General features: G+C 74.3%; 4 protein-coding genes across 5 annotated transcripts; 3 read left to right on the forward strand and 1 right to left on the reverse strand.

Annotated features, from left to right (window-relative positions):
• The first annotated feature begins 49 nt into the window (after positions 1-49).
• LOC310887602 (ras-related protein Rab-13-like) lies at positions 50-4,544 on the forward strand. The gene is made up of 12 exons (XM_083813723.1): positions 50-283; positions 1,318-1,378; positions 1,459-1,519; positions 1,614-1,691; positions 1,788-1,877; positions 1,967-2,032; positions 2,134-2,184; positions 2,280-2,347; positions 3,255-3,298; positions 3,737-3,822; positions 3,908-3,987; positions 4,097-4,544. Exons 1-12 carry the CDS (start codon positions 160-162, stop codon positions 4,251-4,253), a joined length of 966 nt encoding a protein of 321 aa, XP_083669849.1. The 5' UTR covers positions 50-159; the 3' UTR covers positions 4,254-4,544.
• Positions 4,545-4,656: 112 nt separating this feature from the next.
• CREB3L4 (cAMP responsive element binding protein 3 like 4) lies at positions 4,657-7,342 on the reverse strand. Its single transcript, XM_083813722.1, has 8 exons — positions 6,562-7,342; positions 6,237-6,447; positions 5,935-6,021; positions 5,753-5,862; positions 5,603-5,671; positions 5,429-5,513; positions 5,200-5,296; positions 4,657-5,103 (listed from the first exon to the last, which is right to left on the reverse strand). The coding sequence occupies exons 1-8, from the start codon at positions 7,215-7,217 to the stop codon at positions 4,844-4,846; spliced, it is 1,575 nt and encodes a 524-aa protein (XP_083669848.1). The 5' UTR covers positions 7,218-7,342; the 3' UTR covers positions 4,657-4,843.
• On the forward strand, positions 7,333-10,377 carry SLC39A1 (solute carrier family 39 member 1; the record flags this gene model as incomplete). The annotated part of the gene is made up of 3 exons (XM_083813724.1): positions 7,333-7,510; positions 8,692-8,822; positions 9,387-10,377. The coding sequence occupies 3 exons, from the start codon at positions 7,333-7,335 to the stop codon at positions 10,035-10,037; spliced, it is 960 nt and encodes a 319-aa protein (XP_083669850.1). The 3' UTR covers positions 10,038-10,377.
• A 664-nt stretch (positions 10,378-11,041) lies between these two features.
• CRTC2 (CREB regulated transcription coactivator 2) lies at positions 11,042-19,627 on the forward strand. 2 transcript variants are annotated; one of them, XM_083813727.1, is made up of 14 exons: positions 11,042-11,287; positions 13,668-13,769; positions 13,901-14,017; positions 14,161-14,222; positions 15,070-15,138; positions 16,070-16,173; positions 16,297-16,326; positions 16,440-16,504; positions 16,735-16,784; positions 16,906-17,150; positions 17,559-18,004; positions 18,226-18,504; positions 18,592-18,760; positions 18,867-19,627. In XM_083813727.1, the coding sequence occupies exons 1-14, from the start codon at positions 11,057-11,059 to the stop codon at positions 19,073-19,075; spliced, it is 2,178 nt and encodes a 725-aa protein (XP_083669853.1). In that variant the 5' UTR covers positions 11,042-11,056; the 3' UTR covers positions 19,076-19,627. The 2 variants fall into 2 exon arrangements, with proteins under 2 accessions (XP_083669853.1, XP_083669852.1); XM_083813726.1 differs by having other exon boundaries at positions 16,425-16,504; positions 18,867-19,626.
• The last annotated feature ends 751 nt before the right edge of the window (positions 19,628-20,378 follow it).

The raw sequence follows: 20,378 nt of genomic DNA on the forward strand, positions 1-20,378 counted from the left end.
GCGGGGCGCGCCTGTCGGGCAAGGGGGCGGAGCTCCTGGGCGGCGGGGCGCGGCTCCGGGCGGGGGGCGGGCCCGCGAGTTAGCCCCGCCCCTCCCTCCCCCGGGCCGTGCCGGGCCCCGTGGCGGCCGCGGGGCAGAGCGGCCCGGCGGGCGGGGGCCATGGCCAAGGCGTACGACCACCTCTTCAAGCTGCTGCTCATCGGGGACAGCGGCGTGGGCAAGACGTGCCTCATCATCCGCTTCGCCGAGGACAACTTCACCAGCACCTACATCTCCACCATCGGTGCGTCCCCAACGGCACCGGCCCCCCCGCACCCCTCCCCCCGGGACCGGCCCCCCCCGCACCCCCCCACACCCCCGGAACCCCCCCACCGGGACCGACCCCCCCGCACCCCCGTGCACCCTCCGCCACCCCCCCCGCACCCCCCCCACCGGGACCCCCCTCCGGCCCCCCCCGCCCCGCCCCGGCCCCCCCCGGCCGCTCTTTCCCCGCTCCCCTTGGACAAGCAGGAACAAATCCGGCCCGCGGAGTTTTGCAATCCCGGAGCAGCCGGGACCCCCCCGCCGGGAGCTGGGACTGGGGGTGAGGCCCGGGGGTGCCTCCGCGGGGCCTCCGCTCACCGCCCAGCCCCGCTCGGGGGAACGGGACCGGGACACCCGAGTGCTGCGGGGAGCTCCGGGACCCCCCGGGACCGGGTCCGAGCCGTCCCCGGGGCCCCACGGCAGAACCACCGCCTGCGGGGCTCGGCTGCCCTGCCACCAAAAAGGACGAGGAGGGGACGCTGATGGCGGCCCGCTGTCCTGGAGCTGCCGCCAGGCCAAGACCCGAAGCCAGCCTCCTCCTCCTCCTCCTCCTCCTCCTCCTCCTCCTCCTCCTCTTCCTCCCGGCCCTGCCTTCCCCCGCGCTGGCAAAGCCATTTCCTGAGCCGGCGGCAGCTGCCCCGTCCCGCCATAAACTCCAGCTCGCTCCGGCTGCCAGCTGCCGGCCGGCGGCACCCACACCCACAAACCGGGCTGGGCGCTGGGGGGGCAGGAGCGTGGGCGCTGGGGGGCTGGGGGAGGCAGCCCGGCTGGGGGGCTCCTGGCAGCCTTTGGGGCTGGGTTAACCCCCAGCCGGGCAGCCCCCAGTGCTCGTTGCAGTGTGATGCCGTCCCACGGGAATGCCTCATCCCAAGCCTGGTGGGCCTGGGGTGTCCCCCCCCACCCTCTCCCACCCGGCTTTGCCCCCAGCTACACCCCAGGGGCTGTTTGTGGCCGGGCAGCTCCTCACCCTGCAGCCAGGTCCCCGCTTCCACTGGCCTCTCCTTCCCCTCCCAGGCATCGACTTCAAAATCCGGACGGTGGAAATCGATGGGAAGAAGATCAAGCTGCAGGTCTGGTGAGTTGGGGGGCGAGGGGGCACCCCACGTCCCTCAGCACCGCCAGGATGCCCTCACACCCTTCTCTGCTTCCTCGCAGGGACACGGCGGGGCAGGAGCGCTTCAAAACCATCACAACAGCCTATTACCGCGGGGCCGTGGTACGGCGGGGGCTGCGCGGGGGGGACCCCAGGGGCTGGGGCAGCCCCTCAGTGGTGTCGGGTCCCTGCCCCGCTGACCGCGCTGTCCTTGCAGGGCATCATCCTGGTGTACGACATCACGGATGAGAAATCCTTCGAGAACATCCAGAACTGGATGAAGAGCATCAAGGAGGTGGGTGCACGGCGGGGCCAGGGCCGTGGAGGAGCCGGGCTGGGGCAGCGGGTGGGTGGGTGGGTGAAGCTGCCACGTCCCCGTCCCCCCCTGCAGAACGCGTCTGCCGGCGTCGAGCGGCTCCTCATCGGCAACAAGTGCGACATGGAGAGCAAGCGCAAGGTGCAGCGGGACGCCGCCGAGAAGGTAGGGTGGGGGCACGAGCCCCCCCGGCCGTGGGGCAGGGCTGTGGGGCCACGGCCCCCCTTCCCACGTGGCGTCCCCTTGTCCTCCAGCTGGCCAAGGAGCACGGGATCCGCTTCTTCGAGACCAGCGCCAAGTCCAGCGTGAATGTGGAGGAGGTGAGAGGCGTGGGGGGGCCGCTGCCCCCCATGCTGGGGGTGGTGCAGGGGGGTCCCCGTGCCGGGGGCAGCCCCCGCTGACCCCCCCTCTCTCCCCTCAGGCCTTCAGCACGCTGGCGCGGGACATCCTGCAGAAATCGGCCCGCCGAGCGGTGAGTGGGGCGGGGGGGGGGGCTGAGCTGGGGGCGCCCCCTTCCAGCCCCCCCTGACCTCTTGTCCTCCCCCGTCCCCCCCCATGCTCTTGCAGGTCCCGAGCACCGCTGCCACCGCCGGCTCGCTGCCGGAGCCCAGCGCCCCGCGGCGGGGCAGCTCCAGGTGCCAGCTGCTGTAGGGCTGCCACCGCCCCGGGGCAGCGCGGGCGCCTCTCCGGGAGCCGGGGGGGGGGGGGGGGGGGCTGCAGTGGGGGCGGCCCCGCGCCAGGTGCCATAAACCCGGCCTGTGCCTTGCCCCGGCTCCGCTCCGTGTCTGGGGGACGGGGCGGGGGGACGGGACAGGGAGGCGCGGGAGGGGGACGCGGACACGCGTGGGCGCGCCGGGAAGCCCCGCCCCTTGGCGCTAAGCCCCGCCCCTTGGCGCTAAGCCGCGCTCCTCGGATCGAAGCCACGCCCCCTTGGCTCGAAGCCACGCCCCCGGGACAAAAGCCACGCCCCTCAGGTTAACCCCACGCCCCTTGGCGCGAAGCCGCGCTGCTTGGGCCGAGGCCACGCCCACCGGCGCTAAGCCACGCCCCTTGGCGCTGAACCGCGCTCCTTGGCTCACAGCCACGCCCATTGGCTCACAGCCACGCCCATCAGCGCGAAACCACGCCCCTCGCGCGAGCCGCGCCCGAGCCCTGCCCTTACGCGGAGGCCACGCCCCCCGCAGAGAAGCCGCGCCCCTCGCAAAAGGCCCCGCCCCTCGCGAAAAGCCCCGCCCCTCGCAGAAGCCCCGCCCCCCGCGAGGTGGCCCCGGCCCCGCCCCGCTCCCGGCACCCCCCGCGCCCCGCGATGGCGCCGCAGCCCCGGTTCCGGTAGCGCCATGGGCCCGGGCGGGCCGCGGGGCTGGGCGCTGCTGGCGGCGCTGGGCGCGCTGGGCCTCGGCCTGCGGTGAGCGGGGGCACGGGGGGGTGCACCGGGGCCGGCACAGGCACCGGCACCAGGACCGGGACTGGGACCGGGGGGTCGGGGCCAGGCCCGGCCCGGCCAGGCCCGGCCCTGACGCACCCCCCGCGCTCTCCCCGCAGGGCGGCGGCGGCGGCGATGGCGGTGGGAGAGGAGCGGCGCTCGGGTGGGTGCGGGGCGGGGACGGGGGCTGGGGACCGGGACCGGAGCCTGGGGACCGGAACCGGGGGCTGGGACCGGAGCTTGGGACCAGGACTGGGGCTCGGGGCTGGGGACCGGAGGCTGGGGACCGGGACCGGGGGCTGGGGACTGGTGCTCGGGGCTGGGACCAGAGCATAGGGACCGGAGGCTGGGGACCGGGACGGGGACCGGGGACCGGTGCTCGGGGCTGGGACCAGAGGATACGGACCGGGGGCTGGGGACCGGAACCAGGGGCTGGAACCCGGAGGTGGGGTCCGGTGCTCGGGGCTGGGACCAGAGCATAGGGACCGGGTCTGGGACCAGAGCATAGGGACCGGGACTGGGACCGGGGCTTGGGGCTGGGGACCGGGACCGGGGCCCCACCGGCCCCCAGCCGTGCTCAGCACCCGCGCCGCGCCCGCAGCGAGCCCCACGCAGGCCACGCCGTGCTGGCGGGTGGAGGACTTCGTGGTGGCGCAGGAGTGCGGCCGCTGCTCCAGCTTCCAGGCGGTGAGTGAGCCCACGGGGGCTGCCCCCGGCACCGGGCCCGCCGCGCGGCCTCACGGCGCCTCGCCCCGACCCCTCTCGGTTGCAGAAGACGGTCCCGGAGTGCGGCCCCACCGGCTTCGTGGAGCGCATCAGCTGCGCCGCCTCCAAGCGGGACGAGTTCAAGAGGTGGGCGAGGGGCCGCAAGGGGCTGGCGGTGTTGCGGGGCTGGGGCCGTTCCCCCCGGGGATCGCGCCCCTGCCCTCCCTTCTTCCTCTCCTCCTCCTCCTCCCCGCAGCTGCCGCTCGGCGGTGATGGAGGCGCACGTCTTCTGGAGGTTCGTGGGCACCATGATGTGCGTGGCGGCCGTCTTCGCCGTGCTGGTGGTGTGCCGCCAGCGCGTGCTGGACAGGAAGGCGCTGGAGAAGGTGCGCAAGCAGATCGAGTCCATCTAGCGCCCGCGGGGCACCGGGCACGGCGGCAGCGCCCCCGCGGCGGGGACTCGGCTCCGCTGCCGCTCCCGAAGCAGCCAGGAGGAGGAGGAACGAGCGCCCATGGGACACCTGCCTCGCTCTGCCGTGACCCCACGGGTGCCGCGGCCCACCGGGGGCTGCCCGGTGTCCCGTGGGGTCCCCGTGGCGAATCGCGCTGCGCGGGGCGCCTGGGGAGCCCGGTGCCCCGGGGGACGCCGCAGCTGCCTGCTCCGAGCTGGTGGCGTGCAATAAACCCCGGTCGTTATCAGCCGAGCGCCGCCGGTGTTCGTGCTCGTGGGACTGGGGTGTTCCTCCCGCTCGTGGCCCCCAGCCTGCCCCTGGGGGGTGCCCCCTTCCTCGCCGAGCCCCCCCAGCCACGTCTGGGTGCGAAGCAGGCACGGATTTATTCACCAGAAGCTGCCTGCGAGTGCAGAGCTCCCCTCCCCTGCGCTGTGCGTGGGCTGCACCCAGCGCCCCTGCCTGGGGCATGGTGGGGGGGCCCCCGATTGCCCCCCCTCCTCCATCCCAGGGTGGCTCCCAGCCCCCAAAGCGGGGCCGTTCCCCGGTGGCTGTCACATCTCGTCCCCGTGTGCCTGTTTTGCTGCCGCCGCTGCGTCCCGCAGCCACGGCTGAGCCCTCGGATCCCCTGGGGGAGCCCGGCCCGAGGAGTTTGTGCTCGGCTCCCTGCCGGGGGGGCCCGTCCTGTCCTCGCGCCCCCCCTTGGCACCGTTCTCCGCTGCAGCCCTCGGCTCTTCCAGCTGCCACCGCGTCGCCGGGGCTTCTCCAGGCGGTGCCGGCGGCTCCGTGCGGGTCAGGATGTGCCTGGAGATCACTGCAGGGACGGGGAGCACCGGGCAGGGCTGGGGGCAGCTGCTGCTCGCCCCCCCCCCCCCCGGGGGATCCCGCAGCCCCCCCAGCTCCCCATTACCTCCCGTGGGCTGGTGGGGGTCCCGGCAGCCCCCCCGGCCCCAGCAGAAGGGGCTGTAGCTGGGGAAGAGGATGAGCACCAGGGAGAGGAGCAGGATCTGGGGGGGGGGGGACACACACAAGTGGGGTTACAGCACCGGGGGGTGGGTGGGGGGCACCCACCCGTGGGTGCGCTGCCCACGGGGGGGGGGCTGAGCCCTTTGTGGGAAGGGAAATATGCATGTGGGTACCAGGACGCAGGTGCTGGTCTGGGCGGCTTTGTTGGACGTCTGCTTGATGAGAGCCTGGAGTGCCTGCAGCTGGCTCAGCAGGGACCTGGGGGGGACAAGGCGGGGGGGGCAAGGGGGGGGGTCCAGGCATTGCCGTGCACCCCACCCGGGGCACCCCCGTCGCGCCACACTCACCCGTTGCGCTGCTCCAGCTCCCGAACCTTCCTGTGCAGCTCCTGGTTCTGCGCCGAGCACGAGGCCACCCTGCCCGGGGCGAGGCGGGGGTGCTGAAGGCCCCCCCCAAGATGAAGGGGGGGGGGCGGGGGGGTCCCCACCAGCACCCACCTGCTCTCCAGCCCGTCCAGGTATTCCTTCTTCCTCCGGCGGCTGTCCTGCGCCGACCGCTTGTTCCGGATCTTCCTCCGCACTTTCTTCAGGACGCGCTCCTCAGCCTGCTGCGGCCGGGGGGGGGTGAGCCTGGCCCCGCACCTTGCCCCCCCCCCAGGACGCCCCCCCCCCAAGCCCACCTTGGTGAGGGGCAGGGAGCCGGGCAGCGTCACCCCCTCCTGCGCCAGCAGCCGCTTCTCCTCCTCCGACAGCAGCAGGACTGGGAGCTGCGGGGAGAAATGGGGGGGTGAGGGGGGGGGCAGCAGAGCCGGACTCACCGTGGGGGCGGGCAGGGGCAGGGCGGGCAGCGCGGCGATGACGCAGGACTCGGGGGGCAGCAGCGTGGGGGGCAGCCAGTCTGGGGGGGGGGGGAGGGTGATGCCCTGCCCTGCAGGATGCGCCCCCCCCCCCCCAGGGCTGAGCCCCCCCCAGCCCCACTGACCCAGCTGGATGGTGACCCCGCCGTGCGCGGGGGTCCCGGCGCTGCAGACCACCTCGTAGACGGCGGCGGTGGTGGCGGGGGGGGGCTCCTCCGGCTGCTCCCTGTCCCCTGGGGGGGGGTCCTGGGGGCTGCGGGGGGGGGGCCGGGGGGGGCCGCACACCTCGTCCGGGGCCACGGCCGGGCCCAGCGGCTCCTCGGGCCGGGTCCCGTCCTGCGGCCGGAGGGGACGCGCGATGGGACCCCGAGGGTGGCACCTCCCGGGGTGCCCCCCCCGCCCCCCCCGTTTGCCCCCCCCCGTTTGCCCCCCCCCCCCAGCCCCACTCACGCCGTCCGGGGGGGGCCCCCAGCCCCCAAAGGGGGGCAGGAAGGGGTCGGCCCCCAGGCACAGCTCGTCCGGCTCCATGGCGGGGAGGGGGCGGCGGGGGGGGCCCGGCTGGGTCCGTCCCGTCCCGTCCCGGTCCGCCCCCACCAGGATCTCGGCATCCTGGCCGAGCCCAGCCAAGTCCCTCCCCCAACCGGCGGCGGGGCCGCGCTCCCCGCCCGCCACCGGGGGGGCTCGGGGCTGGCTGCGGGGGGGCGGCCGCCGCCGGGGTCCGCACCGGGACCCCCGGGACTCCCCTCCCCGCCACCCCCCCGGGACCCCACCGGGCCCGTCCCGGATCCCCCGCGGACCGGGCAGAACCGAGCCCCGCTTACCGGACCGGTGCGCTCCGTCCTGCCCGGTCCCGGTAGGGAGGTCCCGGCCCCGGTCCCGGTCCCGGTCCCGGTCCCGGTCGGGCTGTCCCGCCGCCCGGTCCCGGTCGCGGTCCCTTCCCCTTCCCCTTCCCAGCCCCGTCCCCGTCCCGCCCCTCCCGCTCCCTTCCCGTTTCCCTTCCCGTTCCCGTCCCGGCCCCGTTCCCCCGCCGGCCGCCCCCAGCCCCTCTCGAGCCGCCCCCCCCCCGCCGCAGCCCCGTTCCCCCCCCCCCCCCCCCCCGGAGCCATCCCCGCGTGTCCGGGGCGGGCCCCAGCCCCGTGCCCCCCCCCCCGCTCCGCCCCGGGACGCGCAGCGCGGCCGCCCGGAGCCTGCCCGGTGCCGGTGGCGGCGGGGCCCGGCGGGATGGCGGCGGGAGGCGGCCCCGGGGCCGCGGAGCTGGCCTGGAGCCCCGGGGCCGCGCCGCGGGTCCCCCCCCCCGGGCTGGGGCTGAAGCTGGGGGCGCTGGCGGCGCTGCTGCTCCTGCCCCTGGGCTGCGGGCTGGGGCCGCTCTGCTGCCTGCGGCACCCCGCGGGCACCGCCGGTACCGGGGGGGGGACGGGGGGGGACGGGGGGGGGACGGGGGGCAGGGGGGAAGGCCCGGGAGGGGTGGCCCCAGGGGTGATGGGGGGCAAACCCGGGGGGTGCTGGGGGGGAGACCCAGGGGCCGGGGGGGTGCCCGGGGGGGTGCCCGGGGGGGTGCCCGGGGGGTGGGGGGTACCGGGGTCAACCCGCGGGGGTGGCTGGGGGGGGGTCTGGTGGTCCGGGGGGGCTCTAGAAGGGGTTACCCCTGGGGTTATGGCGGTTGGGGGGCAAACCCTGGGGGTGCTGGGGGGGAGACCCAGGGCTGAGGGGGCTGCCCCAGGGGCCGGGGGGGTGCCCTGGGGTCAACCCCGGGGGGGGTTGGTGGGGGTTCTGGTGGTCCGGGGGGGCTCCAGAAGGGCTTATCCCTGGGGTTATGGGGGTCCAGGGGGGCGTTGGGGGAGAAACCCGGGGTCAAGGGTGTCTGGGGGTCCAAAGGGGCTGCCCCAGGAGTGGGGGGTACCAGGGCCAAGCTGGGGGGGTTCTGGTGGTCCGGGGGGGCTCTAGAAGGGGTTACCCCTGGGGTTATGGCGGTTGGGGGGCAAACCCTGGGGGTGCTGGGGGGGGAGACCCAGGGCTGAGGGGGCTGCCCCAGGGGCCGGGGGGGTGCCCTGGGGTCAACCCCGGGGGGGGTTGGTGGGGGTTCTGGTGGTCCGGGGGGGCTCCAGAAGGGCTTATCCCTGGGGTTATGGGGGTCCGGGGGGGCGTTGGGGGAGAAACCCGGGGTCAAGGGTGTCTGGGGGTCCAAAGGGGCTGCCCCAGGAGTGGGGGGTACCAGGGCCAAGCTGGGGGGGTTCTGGTGGTCCGGGGGGGCTCCGGAAGGGGTTACCCCTGGGGTTATGGGGGTCCGGGGGGGCGTTGGGGGAGAAACCTGGGGTCAGGGGGGCCTGGGGGTCCAAAGGGGCTGCCCCAGGGGTGGGGGGTACCAGGGCCAAGCTGGGGGGGTTCTGGTGGTCCGGGGGGGCTCCAGAAGGGGTTGTCCCGAGGGTTACGGGGTCTGGGGGGGCGTTGGGGGAGCAAGCTGGGGGGGCTGCCCCAGGGGTTGGGGGAGGCCTGGGGGGATCTAGAGGGGGGGTTGGGGGGTCAGCTCGGGGGGTCTGGGGGGGGGGTCTCATCCCCCCCTTGCCCCCCCCCCCCCCCCAGACTCGCACAGCCCGGGGCTGAGCCTGCTGAGCTGCTTCGCGGGCGGCGTGCTGGTGGGCACCTGCCTGCTCGACCTCCTGCCCGCGTACCTGGCCGGCATCGCCGCCGCGCTGGAGGAGCTGCGCGTCCCGGTGAGCACGGGGGGGGGCAATGGGGACGGGGGGGGCAAAGGGGACGGGATGGGAGGGGACGGGACGGCGGGGATGGGACGGGGACAATGGGGATGGGGTGGTGGGGACGGGACCGTGGGGAGGGGGACAGTGGGGTGGGAAGGTGGGGACGGGATGGTGGGGGGGGGTTGGGGGGGCAGGGTCATGGGAATGGGACAGCAGTGACCGGGTGGCTGGGAAGGGAACAACGGATGGGGAAGGAATGGTGGGGACGGGACGGGGGGAGTGGGACGGTGGGGATGGGACTGGGGGGTGGCAGGGACTGGGAGGGGGCGGTGGGGAGGGGGCAGTGGGGAAAGGGATGGAGGGGAAGGGGACGGAGGGGAAGGGGACAGAGGGGACAGGACGGCGGGTTGGGGGCTGTCAGAGAGGCCGCGCTGTCCCGCCGTGACTCATGGAAAGATCGTCCCTGGCACGGCTTCCCGGCAGCCTCCGCCTCCGTCTTCCTCCCCCCGTGGAGGGTCGGGGAAGGAGGGGGGGGGCACCGCCAGCAGCCCCCGCACTGAGCCCCCCCCCTCCCCGCAGCTGCAATTCCCCCTGCCCGAGTTCATCCTGGCCATGGGCTTCTTCCTGGTGCTGGTGCTGGAGCAGGCGGCGCTGGCGCAGCAGGACCGCGCGAGCCCCCCCGGGGGCGAGGAAGAGGACGAGGAAGAGGCGACGGCGGCACGAGCCCTGCTGGCGGCCGGCACCCCCCGCGCCCCCCCGAGCCCCCCGAGCCCCCCGAGCCCGCTGCGCGCGGGGCTGCTGGTGCTGGCGCTGGCGCTGCACGCGGCGCTGGAGGGGCTGGCGCTGGGGCTGCAGGAGGCCGGGGGGGCCGCGCTGCGCCTCTGCCTGGCGCTGCTGCTGCACAAGGGGCTGGTGGCCTTCAGCCTCGCGCTGCAGCTGCTGCGGGGCCGCCTGCGGCGCGCCGCCGTGGCCGCCTGCCTGCTGCTCTTCGCCCTCATGGCCCCGCTGGGCGTCGCGGTGGGGCTGGCGGTGACGGTGAGCGGGGGGGGCCCGCGGCAGCGGCTGTGCCGCAGCGTGCTGGAGGGGCTGGCGGCCGGCACCTTCCTCTACGTGGCCTTCCTCGAGGTGCTGCCCCGCGAGCTGGGGGGGCCCCGGCTGCGCGTCCCCAAGGTGCTGGCGCTGCTGGCCGGCTTCGGCCTCGTCACCGCCGTGCTCTTCATCAGGATCTGACCCCGATCCGGGGAGGGGGGGGCACCCCCGGATCCACCCCTCCAGGGGGTTAAAGGCCCCAAAACGCCCCGTGAAGTGCCAAAGGGTGCAGGTGGGGGGGTTCAGCCCCCCCCCCAGCAGCCCCGTGCCTCAGTTTCCCCTCCTGCACCAGCAGCGCCGCTCCCTGCCGCGGTTTCCCCGGTGGTGCCCCCCCCACCCCAGACACCCCCCTCATTCAGGGACATGCAGGGGCGTGATCAGCGCCCCCCCACCCCCCCCCGAAAAAAAAAAGTGCCTTGACAGCACCGTGCCCCCCCAGGGGGTGTGGACGAAGCAATAAAGGACTGGGTGAGGAGATGGCGCCCGGTGTCCTGTGCCTGGGGGGGGGCTTTGGGGAGGGGGCTCGGCCGTGGGCCCCCCTCGTGGGGGGGGATTCCTGAGTGGGGCCTTGGGGGGGGGATTTTGGGGGTGCTTGGCTGTGAGACCCCCTTGTGGGCTCCTTGGGGGGGTCCTGAGTGGGGCTGTGATGGGAGGGGGGGATTTGGGGAGGGGGCTCCGCCGTGGGACCCCCCTGCTGTGGGGGGTGGTCGCGAGTGGGGCCGGGGGGGGGGGGGTTGGGGGGGCTCGGTCGTGGGACACCCTCGTGGGGAGGGTCCTGGCTAGGGCCGTGATGGGGGGGCACTGCTGGGGGGGGCACTGCTGGGGGGGGCACTGCTGGGGGGGGCACTGCAGCGATGGGGCGGGGGGGGCTCCGACCCCAATTTTTGGGGGGTACGGGGGGAGGGGCGCTCTGTTCCGGGCTGGGAGGGGTGACCCAGCTCCCCCCGCCCCTCCCCATCCCGCTGGGCTCGCGGGGCACGCCGGGACTTGTAGTCGGCGCCGCCCTCCCCGCCCCGCGCACTTGCGGGGGCGTTCCCCGGGGCGGGGACTCCATTTCCCTTCACCCCTCGCGGCCGCGCCGCGGGGGCCGCTGGGAGTCGTAGTCCCCCCGCCCACCCCTCCCCGCGGCGGCGCCCGGCCCGCGGACTCCCCGCCCCAGCATGCCCCGCGCGGCGGCGGCGGCGGCGGCGGCGGCGGCCGGAGCGGCCCGAGCAGGGAAGATGGCGGCGGCGGGCGCGGGGGCCGGGCCCGGGCCCGGTGCGGGTTCCTCGGCCGGCGCCGGGGCCTCGAACCCGCGGAAGTTCAGCGAGAAAATCGCGCTGCAGAAGCAGCGGCAGGCGGAGGAGACGGCGGCCTTCGAGGAGGTGATGATGGAGATCTGCTCCACACGGGTGAGCGCGGCCCGCCGCCGCCGCCGGATGCGCGCCGGGACGGGGCGGGGGGGGCGGGGGGCGAGGGGGGGGGGACCGGGGGGGAGGAGGGGGCTGGGGAGGGGGGACCGGGGTGGGGACTGGGGGGGGCAATGGGGATGGGGGGGGGAGTGGGGGGAACGGGGGTTTAACGGGGGTAACGGGGGGGAACGGGGGGGTAACGGGGGGGTAACGGGGGCTTGAGCGCCCGGAGCGGGGGGGAGCGGGGGCGCCGCCTGCGGGGGCCCGGGGGGGGCCTGGAGGGGGCCGTGCTGGAAGGCAGCTCCCCGCCGGCCCCGCTTCCCCTTCCCCTCCGTTCTATTTTTTTTTTTAAATTATTTAATTTTTACAATTTTTTTACCTCCTGGCCGTGGGTTCCCCACGCGGGTCCGCACGTGGCCGCCGCCGCCACGCGTGGGGGCCGTGGGCACCCCCCTGAACGGGGACAGGACCGAGCCCCCGGGGGGGGGGTCCCCGGGGGGGGGTCCCGGGGAGGGGGGGGGGCTGCGGCTTCCAAGGCACCGGCAGCAGCTGCTCGCGGCCCCCCCGGGCTCCGTCGGCTCCCCCGGGGAGCGGCGGATGCTTCGGCCCCGGAGATGCTTAAATTCAGCTCGGCCGGGGGCTGAGGGAACGGAGCAGGGCCGGTGCCACGCGCCCGCGCCCCCCCCGCTGCCCCGTGCCCCGGGGGTCCCCGCTCGCAGCCCCCCCCCCCCCCCGGGGGGACCGAAACCCCGTTTTTTTGGGGCTGAAGGAGCCGGGTCCCCCGCCCGGGGAGGCGGCGCCGGGCTCTGCTCCGTGCCTCGCTCAGCGCCGGCCCCGCCGAGCCGCTGGGGATTGCGCCAGCCTTGCCGGGAGGAGGCTCTGGCCGCGGTTCAGCTGCCGGCGGCGCTGCTCGTGCCCGGCCCGTGGGGCGGGGGGGGGCTGCGTGGCCCCGTCCCCACGGCAGGGCAGCGCCGCGGGGCGGGGACCCCCCCCGGGGGAGCAGGGGCAGCGGGCAGCCCGGGGCCACGGGGAGGCTCCCCCGGGTGACACGGCTCCGGTGTCACCCCCAGCTTGGGGAGAACGGGGCAAAACCCCCCCGGGGTTTTATCAAATTTGGGCCGGAGACCCCCGGGGCAGGCGAGGCGGCGGCCCCCGGTGACCCGAAGCCCACGGAGCCGAGGCTGCCGCGGGGGGCCGGCGGCCAGGAGCCGCCCCCGTTCCCCCGGTGGGTCCCGTCCCGCTGCGCCCGGCGCCCGGCGGGCATCGCTGCTGAGTTTGGGAGGGGGCTGGAGCCTCGCGGGCGGTGTTTGCACAACAAACAGCTGGTTAATGTGCAGCAGGGCCGCGCGAGGGAGGCGCCGCGCTGTCCTCGTCGCTCCCTCCACAACCCGCTCACGGCACCGGGCAGCCCCGGCTGCTGTCCCCACACCGGGGCCGGCCCGCGGCCCCTCCATGTCCCCCCCGTCCGTGTCCCCTGGGAGCCGCCGCCTCCTCCTCCTGGGCTGCCCCAGCCCCTGTCCCTGCGGCTCCAGGGTCCGCGGCGGCCCCTCCGGTGTTTCCTGGCGCTCCCCCGGCCGCCTGCGGGCTCCTGCCCGGGTCCGGCCCCGTTTGGCCCCGCAGGGACCCGGCTGGAGGAGGGAGCAGGATCCCAGGACCTTAAGCCCCCGCGCAACTCGCGCTAATCCCGTGGTGCCAGCGCAGCCAGCTGTTGACTAAATCTCCCTTTTTTTTTTTTTTGCTGTTATTGTTTTTATTTATTTATTTTTTGTTTTGTTTTGTTTTTTTTCGCTGGATCTGGATTTCGCTGGTCGTGAGCTCGGTGATTTGCTGCTGCAGGTTTCCTGCCCGCAGCCTCCTCCGGGCTGCTCCCCACGCTCCCGGGGTCCCGCTGGGCACGCTGTGTGCGCCGGGGCGGCTCTGGGCCCCAGCGGGGCGGCGGATTTGTGCCGGGAGCAGGGAGCCCGTCCTTCCTGGCGGGGCCCAGCCCCTTCCCAGCACCCAGGGAGGAGAGAAACGGCACCGGGCTGAGCCTCGGGCATGCAGCCCCGGGGTCGGGGTCGGTGCTGGGGGTGCTCGTGGCTGCCCCGTGCCGCGGGGACCCCTCCGGGAGCGCGGCCGAGCCGTTCCCGGTTATCTCCCCGCTGTGGTTTTCACGGCTCCATCCCTCGGCCTCCCCTGGCCTTGAGCGGGGCTGGCAGCGGGCGCGGGGCCGCCCTGACCCCGCTGCGGGTCTGCGGCGCTGGCGGAAAGCCCGGTGGCGGGGGGCTGGCGTCCCTGCCCCTGCTGCGGGCCCTAATCCCGCCGGACGGTGCGGGGCTGGGGGCGCTCGGCCCCCCCCCCGACTCTCCTCTCTCCTCCCTCTCCTCCCCTCGCGGCCCAGCTGCAGGCGCAGAAGCTGAGGCTGGCGCACAGCCGGGGCCCCTACTACAGCGGCTCGCTGCCCAACGTCAACCAGATCGGCAGCGGCGTCTCCGACTTCCAGGTGAGCGCCGGCGGCCGCAGGGCCCGGGGTACGAGGGGGCGGTTCCTCGTAACCCCCTCGTCCGCCCCGGGGCCCGTTTGGGACCCTCCGTTGCGCCCGGGGTCTGATCCCGCCGCCTCTCCTCCCCGCAGGGCCCCTTGCACTCGCCGCTGGACTCGACGCGCAGCACGCGGCACCACGGCCTGGTGGAGCGGGTGCAGCGGGACCCGCGCCGGATGATGTCCCCGCTGCGCCGATACGTGCGCCAGATATCCTTTCGCGGGCATCCATCCCTTTTCCCCCGGGCTCCTGCCCCGCTCCCCGTGCCCCCGGGGCTGGTCCCCGCGGGGCCAGGCGGCGTTGGCTGCGCCCCCTCGGCCGCCCCCCGTTCGCTCCTTAACGCGCCCCCCACATTGACAGCTCGCCCTACGGCCCCACCTACCTGTCGCCCCCGCCGGAGCCCAGCTGGAGGAGGTAAGACCCCGGGTCGCTGCTCTCGGCGCTTTTTTCCCTGCCCTCCAGCCCCCTCTGGGTGCCGTGCCCGGGGCCAGCCGTGTGCTGGGGCCGGGAGGATTTAACGCGGCTTCCCCTGCGAGGGGAGGCTGGGAAACGCTGGGGGAGCGGGAGCAGCTCTGCCCTGCCCGATCCCTTCCCGGCGCCGTCCCACAGGCGGGTGTTTTTAAGGAGAAACGCCGGGGCTTTTGGCAGCGAGCAGGCCCCGGCTCTGCTCCGTCCCTCTTGGATCCCTTTGGAGCCGGTTGGGCTCGGCTCATCCTTTCAGAGCTCGCTCGGGGCTTCGTTTTCCAGCCTGCCCTTCCTCCTGGTGCGCGGCACAGCTCCTGCCTCCTTCCTCCTCCTCCTCCCCGGCACGGTGCTGAGCTCCGGAGCCGCTCCGTGCCGGGCGCTTTGGTCCCCACCGCGACCTTCGGCTCGGGTCCGTGGCCCCGGCCCCATCCCGTGCCCCCAGTGCCCTCTGCGCCTCCCGGGACAGAGCCCCTGCTCCGTGCCCAGCGGGGAGGTCGGGGGGCTCCTCTCCTTCCCCCACACGGGCACTTCGGGTTCCTCTTGCTCCTCGCTCCTTCCCCAGGGCCGAGGCAGGGGGAGGCTGCCCGGGGACCCCCCGGCGCTGCCCCGTCGGAGCGTTGCGGCACCGGCCCTTGTGGTGCCGCCGGGATTTCTCCCGCCGCGGGGCCTCGCCGCCCTCGTGGGAGCCGCGGGGTGTAAATGAGCGGCCGTGCTCTGCACGGGGTGGCTGCTGGATGAGTCTGGGGGCCCCGTGGGGCGGCGCCCCCCAGGTAACCCCGCTGTTTTTCCCTGGAAGGACCATGCCCTGGGGGAACTTCCCCATGGAGAAGGGACATCTGTTCAGGCTGCCGTCCGCTCTCAACAGGTGAATGAGTTTTGGTGCCGTTCTCTTCCCCGTCTTTGCCCTGAGCTCTGACCCGTCCCCAGGACCCCCAGGGCGGGCACAGCCCCCCAGGGAAGGGTCGGGGTCCCCAGGCTGCCCCAGCGGGGTGGCCCCGGTGCCTCTGCAGGCGCCGCGGCCGCAGGCTGGTCCCTGGGGCCGGCCACGCGCCAGCCCTCGGTGCCTGTTGGGGTGGGGGCTCGCTGCAGCCCCCTCCCCAGGTCCCAGGAGCTCCTCGCCCCCCAGCTGGGCCCCGCAGGGGTGGGGGCTGCGTCCCATGGGCGCCCGGGGTGGGGGGGGCTTCCTGCCTCCCAGCTGCGCCGCCGCCAAACAATGTCCCCGTTGTGCGGTCCCAGGACGCACCGGCAGCCCGGGCAGCCTTCTCCCAGCCCCTCCCCGCGCTCGTCCGCTTCGGGCCGACTAATTGGGAACACAATGGGTGGCGGATCCCTCCGGGGCCCCCGGGGGGGACAAAGGGACACGGAGGGTCGCGGGGGGGGGGGGTGCCCGTCCTCCTTGCTGGCCCCACGCTGAGGGGTGCGAGGGCTGTGGAGCCCTTGCTGCGGTGCCGGAGCTGCCCCAGGAGCGGGCAGCGGCTCCCCCTGGGAGGAGATGGGGCTGGGAAGAAGCCGCTGAGGCGGAGGGCGAGGGGCCGGGGTGCTGACACACAGCCGGGGCATCGCGTGGGGAGGGGGCGTCCCCGCTGCCGGCGGTCGCAGGGGGCTGCGGGGGCGGCGCTCGTTCCTCCCGCGCGCGCTCCCCGTCCCTCCGTCCCCTCGGGGGGCACCGGCTGCAGCCCTCCTGTGCCGCCGTGCCCATCCCGTGCCCACGGTGGCTTCCCCGGGCCGCGATGGGGGCCAGGCCCCGGGGTGCCCCTGCTCGCGGCCAGCTGACGGGCGCCCCTTCTTCCCGGCAGAACAAATTCCGACTCGGCGCTGCACACGAGCGTGATGAACCCGGCCCCGCAGGACGCCTACCTGGGCCCCTCGCAGGGCGCCCCGCCGCCCGGCCGCCGCGGCGGTGAGTCCCTGCCCTGCGGGGGGGGGGCCCCGAGCACCCCGAGTTACCCCGGAGGGGGTCACTGCGCCCGCCCCCCTCCGTCCCCGCCTGCTGAAGGTCTCTCGTTTGGTTTTTTGTTTTCAGGTTTTCTGGACGGGGACGCGGACAGTAAAGGTAAGCGCCCGCCCTGGCGGCGCTCAGCGCGGCGCGGGGCAGGATGGGGCAGCGGGTCACTCCCCGCACTGCCCTCACCCTCTGCTCCCCCTCGCCAGTGTTTCTTTTCCAAGTGCCTCCCATCGAAGAGAGCTTCGACGACAACAAACACTCGCTGAAGCCCTGGGACACCAAGAAGGTGGGTGCTGGGCGCCTTCCCCCCCCGGGGGGCTGCGCACTGCTGCCGGGGGGGGGCTGTGGGGAAGCCGCCGCCGCGTCCCCTGCCCGGCCGCCTGCTTCCTGCCGGGGAGCGTTGCGACACCAGGGCCCGCGGTCTGCTTCCTGCCCCCAAACCGCGGCCGGCCCGGCCTGGGGGAGCGGGGCATAAACATCCTGGCCGCGCTTCACTCCTCCTCTCCCATTTCGCAGCTCTCCTCGTCCTCGGCCCGGCCGCGCTCCTGCGAAGTCCCTGGGATCCAGTAAGTGCGGGGCTGGGCGGCCCCGGCCCGGGGGGGCTGCGGCCGGGGGGCTGGGGGATGTCGGAGGCGGCAGCAGCGCTCCCGCGCTGAGCTCGTCTCTCTTTTCCCCCCCCCGCCCCAGCATCTTCCCATCCCCGGACCAGCCTGCCAACGTCCCCCTCATCCCCTCGGCCCTCAACACGGGGGGCTCGCTCCCCGACCTCACCAACCTGCACTTCCCCTCGCCGCTGCCCACCCCGCTCGACCCGGACGAGAGCGCCTACCCCAGCCTGAGCGGGGGCAGCAGCACCAGCAACCTGGCCAACACCATGACGCACCTGGGCATCAGCGGCGGCATGGGGCTGGGCACCGGCTACGACTCGCCAGGTGAGCGCCGGCCCGCGGCTCGGGGACGCCGCAGCCGGGACCCGGGGCCCAACACTGCTGAGCCCGCCTGCCTCCGGGTCCTGCTGCCGGGGCTGGCACGGGGACGGCGGCGGTGCCGCGCCTGGGGCCGGCCGTTTGGGCCCAGGGGAACCGGCATCCCCGGCTCGTGCCGGGGCGGTCGTGGCAGAGATCGGCAGCGCCAGGTGGTCCCCGGTGGGAGCCCGCCGTCCCCGTCCCCGGGCCGTGTGTGTTTGTGTCGCTGTCTCCATCGTTTTGGTCTCCTCCGTCACCTTCCATCCCATCCGGGGCAGACGGGGAGCCCCAGCCTGGCCCAGCCCGGGGAGGGGAGCCGGGGGCGGCGGCCTTTCCGTGGGTAACGGCGCTGTCTCTTCTTTTTTGTCCCCACAGGACTTACCTCACCTATGCAGAGCTCCCTGAGTAACCCGTCCCTGCAGTCCTCGCTTAGCAATCCCAACCTCCAGGCCTCCCTGCGCAGCCCCTCGCTCCAGTCCTCCCTCAGCAACCCCTCGCTGCAGTCCTCCCAGAGCAGCTCCTCCATCCCCTCCTCGCTCTCCAACCAGTCCCTGCCCTCCTCGCTCTCCTCCTCGCTCAGCAACCCCTCGCTGCCCACGTCCCCCCGCAGCCAGCCCATGCAGTCCTCCCCCAGCAACCCCAGCCTGCCCTCCGGCTTGAGCGCCTCCTCCTACCCCATGGTGCAGGCGTCCATAAGCACCTCGCCCCGCCGACGGGTCCCGCTCAGCCCCCTCACCCTCCCAATGGGTGGCGACTCCAGGAGGCAGCACCCCAAACAGTTCTCACCAACAATGTCACCCACATTGTCCTCCATCACCCAGGTATGCATGGTCCATCGCCCGCGCCGGCCCCCGCGCCGCGCGCCCGCCTCCGCCTCCTCCTTTCTGTCGTCTCCTTTCCATCCTCATCTCGGCCACCGACCCACGGGGGCCGCGAGCGTTCCCCCGTCCCGGCCGGTGCTGGGCGCCCCGAAACTTCAAAAGGGGGGGGGGTGGGCACGGGGGGGAGCGCCCGCTGACCCCCGGCTCCGCTCTGCTCGCAGGGGGTGCCCCTGGACACCAGCAAGCTGCCGGCCGACCAGCGCCTCCCGCCGTACTCCTACAGCCAGCCTGGCCTCATCCTGCCGTCCCAGCCGCAGCCCGGGCAGAAAACCCTGCACCAGCCCCCCCAGCAGCCGGCTCTGCCCCCAGCCCCGCCGGCGCGGCCCCCCGGCCCCCCCGGCGCGGCCGCCCAGCGCCCCTACGCCCCCCAGTACCAGCCTGACGCCTCCCTGCAGCACCCGCCGCTGGGGCAGCCGCTGGGCGACTTCGGCATCGGCAGCGTGAGTGCCTGGGGGGGGGACAACGGGGAAGGGGGCTGGGGGGGGGGTTATGGGGTCGCGCAGCCCCACAGCGGCCTCTCCCCGCAGTTCGAGCAGTTCGGCATGGGGGAGAGCCCCACGGGCAACAGCGGCGCCTTCCCCGAGGAGCTGGGGTCGCTGTACCCCCCCGGCGAGAGCTACGACCCCCACGTCCTCAACCGGCAGAACCTGAGCAACTGCAGCCGCCACGGCCCTGTCCCCAACATCATCCTCACCGGTGGGTGCGGGCGGAGGTGGGCGCGGGGCTGGGGGGGGGGACGAGCTGCTAGGGGCGGGTGGGGGGGTCCTTGCCCGCTTGGCACCGACGGCGCCGCTGCCCGCAGGGGACTCGCCGCCCGGCATCTCCAAAGAGATCGCGACGGCGCTGGCCGGCGTGCCGGGCTTCGAGGTGGAGGCGGCGGCGCTGGGGCTGGAGGAGGACCTGAAGATCGAGCCGCTCAGCCTGGACGGACTGAACATGCTGAGCGACCCCTACGCGCTGCTCACCGACCCCGCCGTCGAGGACTCCTTCCGCACCGACCGCCTGCAGTGACCCCCCCCCGGGCTGCCCCCCACCCCCCCGCACACACACACGACACCCCCTCTTTTTTTTTTTCTCCTCCTCCTCTCCATAACGGGGAGGGGGGGTTGGCCGGGGGGGCCCCAGCCCTACAGCGGGCGCTGTGGGGCCAGCCCCATAACCCGGTGGGGATAGGGGGCTCAGCGCCCCCCCCCCCCCCCCCCGGCACCGGCGTGGCCGAGGGCGGCTGTACATAAACCCCATAGGTAGAGCCTTGGGGGGGGGGGAGGAGGGGGGGGGCGCTCCGTTTTGGTGTTGTTTTCCGGCTAATCATCATGTTTAACGAGAAATTCCGCTCCCCGTCCCCCGCTAAGCCGCGTATGCACCCCCCAGCCCCCCCCCCCCAGCCCCACGGGACCCCCGGGGCGCGGGCACAGCACTTCCACTCGGGGCCCCTTGGTGGGGCGCGCGGGGGGGCCCCGGCCACGGCGACAGGGTGATGGGGGGGGGGGGGGGGAGGCACCAGGGGCCCCAGGACCGCGCTCCCCCCGCCGAGGAGGAAGCCAGAGTGATTTATTATTATTATTATTTTTTAAAATATATTATATGTTAATTAAAAGCTCCGCGTGATGGTGATTTTGGGGGGGCGTACAGTGAGGATGTGGGGGGAGCCTGTACTTGGGGGGGGGGGTGTCCCTGTGGATAATGGGGTGCTGGGGGGGGAACAGGGTTAGTGGGGGGAATCCTGGCAATTTTGGGGGTGTCTGGGGGGGGATCTTGGCAGTTTTGGGGTGCTGGGGGGGGGCAGGGTTGTTGGTGGGGGCGATCCTGGCAATTTTGGGGGTGTTGATCTTGGCAACTTTGTGGGTATCCGGAAGGGGAGGGGGAATCTTGGCAGTTTTGGGGTGCTGGGGGGGGACCTGGGAGGGTCCTGCCAGTTTTGGGGTTCCTGGGTGCTTTGGGTTTTGGGGGGGGTGGGTTTGGGGGTTCCAGGGAGTTTTTTGGGGGTGCTGGGGTTGTCCTATGAGTTTGGGGGGTCTGGGGGGGGGTCTGGGGGTGTCCCATGAGGTTTTGGGATGCTGGGGGTGTGCTGGGGGTGTCCTATGAGTTTTGGGGTTGGGGGGGCCTGGGGATGTCCCATGAGTTTTAGGGGGTTCGGGGGGGGGCCTGGGGGTGTCCCATGAGGTTTTGGGGTGCCGGGGGAGTCTGGGGGCGTCCCCTCACTTTTGGGGTGCCGGGGGGGCCCTGGCAGCTTTGGGGCTGTTGGGGCCCAAGGGGGGTCCCCAAGGGCTTTCTGCCGGCTTTGGCGCCCCGGCGGGGGTGGAGGGGTCCCGGT

This window comes from Anser anser, assembly GCF_964211835.1.
Source record: "Anser anser genome assembly, chromosome: 28".
NCBI lineage: Eukaryota > Metazoa > Chordata > Aves > Anseriformes > Anatidae > Anser > Anser anser.